Source organism: Lycium ferocissimum, chromosome 5 (assembly GCF_029784015.1).
Source record: "Lycium ferocissimum isolate CSIRO_LF1 chromosome 5, AGI_CSIRO_Lferr_CH_V1, whole genome shotgun sequence".
NCBI classification, from domain to species: domain Eukaryota; kingdom Viridiplantae; phylum Streptophyta; class Magnoliopsida; order Solanales; family Solanaceae; genus Lycium; species Lycium ferocissimum.
Window position 1 is genome coordinate 74,721,926 of NC_081346.1, and position 8,193 is coordinate 74,730,118.

The 8,193-nt window shown below is 36.9% G+C and overlaps 2 protein-coding genes across 2 annotated transcripts; one reads left to right on the top strand and one right to left on the bottom strand.

Moving 5' to 3' along the window:
• The first annotated feature begins 2,270 nt into the window (after window positions 1–2,270).
• Window positions 2,271–3,202, top strand: LOC132057457 (glucosamine 6-phosphate N-acetyltransferase). Its single transcript, XM_059450067.1, has 2 exons — window positions 2,271–2,329; window positions 2,575–3,202. Exon 2 carries the CDS (start codon window positions 2,578–2,580, stop codon window positions 3,046–3,048), a length of 471 nt encoding a protein of 156 aa, XP_059306050.1. The 5' UTR covers window positions 2,271–2,329; window positions 2,575–2,577; the 3' UTR covers window positions 3,049–3,202.
• A 1,670-nt stretch (window positions 3,203–4,872) lies between these two features.
• LOC132058038 (putative pentatricopeptide repeat-containing protein At3g08820) lies at window positions 4,873–8,191 on the bottom strand. Its single transcript, XM_059450606.1, has 2 exons — window positions 7,428–8,191; window positions 4,873–7,239 (listed from the first exon to the last, which is right to left on the bottom strand). Exons 1-2 carry the CDS (start codon window positions 8,189–8,191, stop codon window positions 6,498–6,500), a joined length of 1,506 nt encoding a protein of 501 aa, XP_059306589.1. The 3' UTR covers window positions 4,873–6,497.
• Window positions 8,192–8,193: the final 2 nt, after the last annotated feature.

The following is an 8,193-nucleotide window of genomic DNA, read 5'->3' on the forward strand; positions in this document are numbered from 1 at the left end:
AGGAAGGTTTCTCAAATTCCCAACGGATTTGCACGAAATGACTAGGTCAGACGATGTCAAACTTAGCCGATTTAATTTATGATTTCAAGTGCTTTACTATTAGCCATGTTGAGACGATCATATCTCTCTTGTAGATCTCACGATTGGCTTGTTCTTTATATCGTTAGAAAAGGTATTTCCACATACTACAAATTCATTGGGGGTAATTTCCCAAATTCCAAAGGCGATTAAGGAGTTATCGCTGCCCGAATAGGTCTATCAACCGTTTAGCAAAACGTTCGAACGTGATTTTTAAAGCTAAACTCTAGTCTTGTAATTAAACTTAGTTCCAAGATACGATTATTCTGATTATTTCCCATTTTTTTGAGGCGTTGGTAGCAGCTACATTCGATATAACAACTATTGTATAGATGCATTATATATATATTAGACCTGTAGAGCCAATGTAGAAGCTCATAGAAACTGTAGGATGCTAATAAACCTATTTTAGACCTAAATAAGGATTCTGCTAGACTATTTACGGTATGTCATCTTCTTTCTTTTTTAAACTTCTTGTAATTTAATCGAAACCATGTCAAATCTTAACCAAACTGCTTCAAAATTCAGCTATGGGCTCCCATCCACGTTCCGGTTCTTTTGAGATATCACCCCTGTGAAATAGAGCTCGATTACGGTAATCCAAAATTTGAACAATTATCTTCTTCAACCTTGGGAGTTGTTATAAAATCGATTCAAAGTCATGTCAAATCTCAACGAAATTTCTTCAAATTTCAGATATGAATTCTCCTCGATGTTCCAGTTTTTTTTTTAGGTATCACTCATTCAAAACGAAGCTCGTTTGCGGTAACTCACATTTTTGAATTAGAGCTTCAAAGCTTGTTGATGGCCGTCAATGGCTTCCAGCTCCTTCTTTACGTTTTTCAGCAACCAAAATATATATATACTTCAAGTTTAGTTTTCAACGACAATTACAACATAGAAGATGAAGGAATGAGAGAATTTGGGAGTAAAAGAATGATTTTCGGAGAAGAACATGAAAGAAGAAAGAGAGAAAGAGAAAGTCTTTTGTTTCTTTTTTGAAAAGTTTAAAACTTAACCCCTGAAGGTTTTAAAAATACAAAGAGGCCCGATGTGTTTGCTAATCCCATCATTAGTAATTTCTGGAGCAAAAATAAATGAAAAAGAAAATGAGGGCCTGCCACTTTGAAAATAACTTTGGGGTCTTGCCACCTTAATATTCCAAGTTACTATATTATTGCTTTATAATTCATATATAGCTGACTATTTGTACGGTAAAGAAAAAGGCTCATTCGCACAAAATGCCCCTATTTTGGGGTGGTTTTTAATTTTTGTCCCTCAAATTTGGGGTTTTTAATTTATGTCCTTCAGTATTACTTTTAGCGCGGGCATACAGGGGCAGAGCTAGTAAGAGCTGAGGGGTTCATCCGAACCCTCTTCGGCGAAAAATTACACTGAATATACAAGGTTAAAATTAATTTTTATGTATATATAAGAGATGTTGAACCCCGTAATTTAAGCCGTGTGTTTACTTACATATTTACGAACCCCTTGTTATAAATCAAACTCGACATTGCGGGCATAAGTTAATTAAATGACACAATACGTAAACATGCCCTCAAATTGGCCTCAGCTGACAAGTATGACCTTAAATTTTGGGTGTGCACAAGTAGGTACCCCAATTTGTCTCGATTTTGTCAGTTGAATACTCCAACTTACAAAATGACCATCTAGACACCTTCAAAATTTATGTGTCACGCCAGCATTTGTGTTTACGTCTTCAACTTAATGCAAGCTGAGGTGTCTACTTATGCACGCCCAAAGTTGGAGGGCATAAACTTTGCCTTATAAGACAAATTTTTAGTTATGCCTTAAGAAAAGTTTCGCGTTATGGGATATACTTTTAGGTATGTCTTATGGAGCACACTTTTAGTTAAGTCAAGTATGTTGTGGGCAGAACTTTTTTAAAGGCATGCTTAAAAGTTTACTTGAAAAGTAAAAAAAATAAAATATATAGGCCTCAAGTCAAAGTCTGCCTCCTCCGGCATACTTTTAGTTAAGCATAATTAAAGGTTTCTTTAGAGAGGGTAAAGCGAAATTCAAACTCTACTTTGCTAATTTTTTAAAATTTTTAACTGAGCGAAGATTCGAATCCGGAACCCATAAATTTTAAGCGAAAAGACAAATTTATAGACCAGCAATTTGAGGGCCAAAATTTAAAGACCACCCAAAAAGAAGGGCTGAATTGGCCGATCTACAATTGCATCCGTATTCAGATATCTTCTTCTCCATTGATTATTTGCTATCTCAGGTCAGTAAATCTTGCATAGCGAATTAAAGACTTGAATTTTATAGTTTTCCACCTTTTCACCTTTAGTTTGGTTTAGCTAATTTGGGATAAAGCACCGGCAAAGTCTTTGTTTTGGCCAAAGTTTTAATTTTTTCCTGCCAAATTCGGTATTGGCATTTTACTTATATTGCATTTGGTCATATGGAGCCTTATTATTATTTTTTTAATCTAAACGCTCTTGCTGGAAAATTGTTTTTTCTTTGAAGGAAATGATGCAGAGCGACGATTCTGTTAAAGATGTGTTTAACATCCGGAAACTGGAGATTTCAGACAAAGACAAAGGTTTTATCGAATTGCTGAGACAATTGACTGTCTGTGATTCCGTCTCAGACGACAAATTTAAAGAAAGATTCCAAGAAATCGAGAAATATGGTGATGACCATAGGATTTGTGTCATCGAAGATGTCCGATCAGGGAAGATTGTTGCAACTGGAAGTGTGTTCATTGAGAAGAAATTTGTGAGGAATTGTGGTAAAGCTGGACATATTGAGGATGTTGTTGTTGATTCGAGTGCTCGTGGGATGCAATTAGGTAAGAGAATTGTTGAGTATCTTGCTGATCATGCTTGTTCAATGGGATGTTATAAGGTAATTCTTGATTGTACTGAAGAGAATAGACCTTTTTATGAGAAATGTGGTTTCAAGAAGAAAGAGATTCAGATGGTTAAGTATTTTGTTTGATGAATAATTTGTGTGTTAGTTGCTTTACTGAATTGTTGTTTTTAATCTTGTAAGATTGTTGTTTCTTGTTTTGACAAATTTAGTTATCATCATTAACCAAATCTTCTGTTTACTTGTATGCCCTGCATTTATGGAGGAGGATAGCTTGTCTTAATCTTACGAATTCTGCAATTGCTTCATAAATAGTTTCAGTAAAGAAGTAGACAAGAGTAACTTGCTAGCAATTTATGAATTCAATCTCTATTTACTTATGTGGAGTAACAAAAGTTTGGATTTTTTTTTTTCAAAGTCAAAGTTAGATAGTCATAGCCTGTGCTTCACTTCGCTCGAGCCCGGTCAGTAAAAAGTTACTCGCATTGTGTGTTTACACCAAAACAAAGAATGCAAGACACATGTTTTTCTCTGATTTACTAGTCCGAAATACAGAATCTTTGACATATGCTTCCAAGGTTGGGACTTTGAAGTAAGGTGCATAATCAGTATCATAATTCTTTGCCTGCTATTTCATGTCTTTATTCGCTTTACCTATCAAAGTGGAAAAGAGACTTGACTGGTTGAAAAGGAATTTTGTCTGGCAAGGCAACAGAGAAAGTAGGTGCTTTGGTCCGGTGAATTGGAAATATCTTATTACCAGTAAGAAAATGGTGGATTTGGCATAAAAAACGTAAGTCTGCGCAACAAATGTTTGTTAATGAAGTAGCTATGAACAAGAGAGCCAATGGTGTACTAAAATAGTGAGAACTTGTTTTGGAGTTAGTACTGTGAGATCTATTAGATCACTATGGTCTGATTTTGCTACAAAGTTTGGTTTGAGATAGGTAAGGAAGTACAATTGGCTAGGTCATGGGCCTCTCAAAGGCTATTTTCTGATCTGTTCAGTTTGGTCTTACTATTTGAAGCAAAAATTGAGGAAGTACGACGACAAGGGTGGAATGTCAATTTTCGGAGGCTTCTCGATGATAGGGGGATCGAGAGAACTGCTGAATTTTTAAAAGTTGGAGCTAATTCATTGTACAATGGATACTGAAGATTCATTATTATGGAATGGTAGCAGCAAAGAAGTTTTCTCCATCAAATCTGTATATTGTTTATTCTCTTATACCAACAACAACAACATACCCAGTGTAATCCTACAAGTGGGGTCTGGGGAGGGTAGAGTGTACGCATACCAAACCCCTTCCTACCTTGGAAGGTAGGGAGGATGTTCTCGGAAAACCCTCGGTAGCAGGGTATCAGCTGGCCTTGGAGATGTTGGCGTAATGCTGATTTTTTGTTAGAACTCAAAGAGTCCTTGTAAGATACATAAGAACACTGTTTTCCTTTTCTTTTTGGAACTGTAAATATGGCTGCTAACATAGCCTTTATGCTGATGATCAAAATCTACTTTACTATCTTTTCTTTTTTCTTTTTCTTTTTCTTTTCCTGCAATTTTTTGTGATAAGTGAGTGTATATAAGAGTTTGAAGTAGTGGAATAAATAGCTGTAGTAGTAAACACAAACGGTCCATAAATATAAACCAGAGAATCTGAATGCCAACACAATAAAATACTTTCAAAAGCAGAAGCATTTTTCTTTGCTATATAAAAAGGTTCTAGACAGCCAAAAGAAAATAACAAGGATAACAAATCAGTAATGGTCAAACTAATGATTTGCAAAGCAAAGAACACTGACCCATATTCTAGATCATAATTTTGAAATCCCTCATATAGCAAATATTTTTCCAATATACATACTATAGCATTTTTAATTTTTTTTTTTTTTTTTTTTTTTTTTAAGGCTAATTTCATTGATATGGATACCCAGCATAACGAGGCTAGACAGAAGTTAAGAAAGTCAAGAATGCAAACTGTATCATTAATATCAGCCATGTTATCCCAAAAGGTTAGCAAAAAAGTACAACTGTATTTCAAGGTCATTACATTCTGCTTTTTGGTCTAAAAATTTCAATTCTCTCCAAATAAAGGGCAGCTTGGTGAATGAAGCATTCCGCATTCACGCAAGATCCGGGGAAAGGCCTCATCCCAACGAGATATATTGTAGGCAGCCTACGCTGATGCAAGCATTAGTGGTTGATTCCATGATTAAAGCCGGTGACATATAGATCACACACAGATGACTTTACCAATGATCTAAGGCTCCCTTTCTTTCTCTGTCCAAATGGTGGCTGGGATGGTGTTCCATACTTTGATTCAGCCTTTGTTTAGCCCTCTCTTGTACCAGCTTTGGAGGAAACCCTTTGTATGTGAAAGGCAATTTGCAATGCAGAAACAGTTGGCTTGCATCTTCATTTTGCTCTTCACACAAAGTATCTATTGCACAAGTAAATGCCTCTTTTTTGTAACTTGTTGCTGTGGGAGTCGAAAACACTGTTAATTGAAAACCAATGTGACTCGTGCCTCCTAGAGATAAGTATTGTCTTTTCAAGTTGGCCAGCTTCTTCTCCATCGGTTCTAAGACATCATCCCATATAGCTACTAACTTAAAGCTTGCACGGGGCCCAGAGACTTTGTAGAAATGCTTCCGAAGATACACCACAATATCTCCGCAAAGAGTTGCAAATTGCGAACCTTATTTACCGGGAACAACCAACCCTTGATGAAGTTGATGTGTAACCTACATTTAACCTCAAAAGTGGACTGGATCAACCTGTAGATCGATGAATCGTCAAATATAACATACATAAGATGAAGTGTATACTGGAGCTGGCGATGAAGCCTTTGATCCATTTTTTTCTGCATAGCGACACAACATAATGCTGAGACTCTCCCATCACAAGGATAAAGAGAAACGGAGAAAGAGGATCTCCCTGTCTTCAGCCTCTTTGGATAGCAAAGAAACAATGGAGATAACCATTCATGAGGACGGAGAATCTAACCATAGAAATGCAAAAATTAATCCAATTGATTCACACTCCCTCCGTCCCAATTTATGTGAAGGTGTTTGACTGGGCACATAGTTTAAGAATGAAAGATGCTAAAGACTTCGGTTCATTTTATTTATGATGTAAATGATGCTAACAAAACTTTCTTTCATTAGACCAGTCAATAAAGGAATGGTAGAGTAGTTGATCCCGACTTTTGAAACTTGTGATCCAAAATAAGCCATTGATATTTGTGTGGCTAAAAACCATCTCATTAAGGGTAAAATGAGAAGTTTAAAGTTTAATTGTTACTAAATATAGAAAGGTGTCATTCTTTTTGGGATTGACTAAAAAGAACGACTTTCACAATAAATTGGAACGGAGGAAGTACCATATATCGTTCTGTCACACAATATTTTGCTTCTGCACAAGATTGCTCGAGTTGATAGTAATCTTTGTCGACAGATAAATATTAGGTCTGTCTCTTCTGCTTTTTGGCTGAGTTTTCCTCCTCCCTCTTCAATATCTTTTCTCTTCTCGATTACTTGCTGAATAAAAAGTTCGCAACATCATATTACTAACCAAAGTCTTACCAGTAATCTCCACATGAGCATGATCCGTTAAGGAAACAATGGAAACGGTTATTATCCCGCAAGATAATTTCCCTCTCCGTTATCTTTGAAACAAGCTTGAAGAATGTATGACAATCACCACAGATACGAAGATTTTTAATTATTCTGATAACATCACTAGGTTTAGTACTTAGTAAGCCATATGCAAGTGCAAGCTTCTCGCTATGACACCCCACAAAATGCTCCTTTTCCTCCTCTTCGATGTCAAATAGAACATATTCCGTTTTTGGAACATAACCTGCTTCTTTTAACTCCTTGGTCAGTTCACCGAGTTTAATGTATATCATCTCTGATATAGGATGATACATATCCCCGACAAGAAATTCATGAACTATTCCATTAATCTCTATCCAACTATACGCCGGAATCTTCTGCATTCTTCCCTCATTCATAGAAGACCTGATCTTTTCCGAATCATCCCATTTGTTGTTAGACGAATAGATATTCGACAAAAGAACGTAATTTCCCGAGTTCCATGGTTCCAATTCAATCAAATGCTTTAGTACATGTTCGGCCAACTTGGTATCATGATGCAACCGGCAGCCACTTAATAGAGCTCCCCAAATGACGGCATTAGCCTTCATTGGCATACTTTCTATCAACGAATGAGCTTCATCCAGCAAACCCGATCGGCCTAATAGATCAACCATGCATCCGTAATGTTCGATCGTCGGTTCCAAAGAGTACAAGTGAGTCATGCTGCGAAAATAGAGAAACTGACATAAATAACCACCCACCAAAATAATAGCGATCAAATGCAATTTTTTTGCATATTAATGCATAATATACGTAAAATATACAATTTTGTACATAATAGTGTATGTTTTTTGTATATTTGGCTAGCAAATGTAATTATGTTTTTCCATCCGGTCAAATGTGTAACTTGCCTGCGAAAATAGTTGCGACCATCGTCAACAAGGCCAGCATGAGTGAAAGCACAAAGGAGACCTATAAATGTGTTTCCATCAGGTTTTATACCGAGTTTCTCTACTTGACCGAAACAACAAAAGGCAGATTTCACATGTCCGTGCATAGCAAGACCTGATATAACAGCATTCCAAATTACTCTGTCCTTCACTGTCATTCGTTTGAATATTTCCCAAGCCGATCCCATCCGTCCACATTTAGCATACATATCAATTAGCGCCGTACCTAAAACAGCATTAGAGAAAAACTCGTTCACGTCCATCAACTTACTGGCCCGTTCGCCAACTTCTAACGCTCCTAACCTAGCACAAGCAGAAAGTACACCAACCATCGAATAACAATCCGGCCTAACATTCTCTCCTTGCATTACATAAAAAAGCTCCAATGCCTCTTTAGGAAGCCCATTCGACGCATAACCTTGAATCATAGCACTCCAAGAAACAACATCCTTCTCTACCATCATATCAAAAACCTCGCGAGCTTTCCCCATATTCCCACATTTCGCGTACATATCAATCAAACCAGTGTTAACAAACACATTTCTCCCCATACCCATCTCCACCGCGTACTTATGCACCCACTCACCAGCACTAACATCCCCAACACGACTACAAGCCGACAACACGCGAACAATTGTAAAACTATCCGGACTCAAACCCGTCTCCAACGACCTCCGAAACAACTCAATACCCAAAATTTCCCCCAAAAACAATAAACCTGTCATTA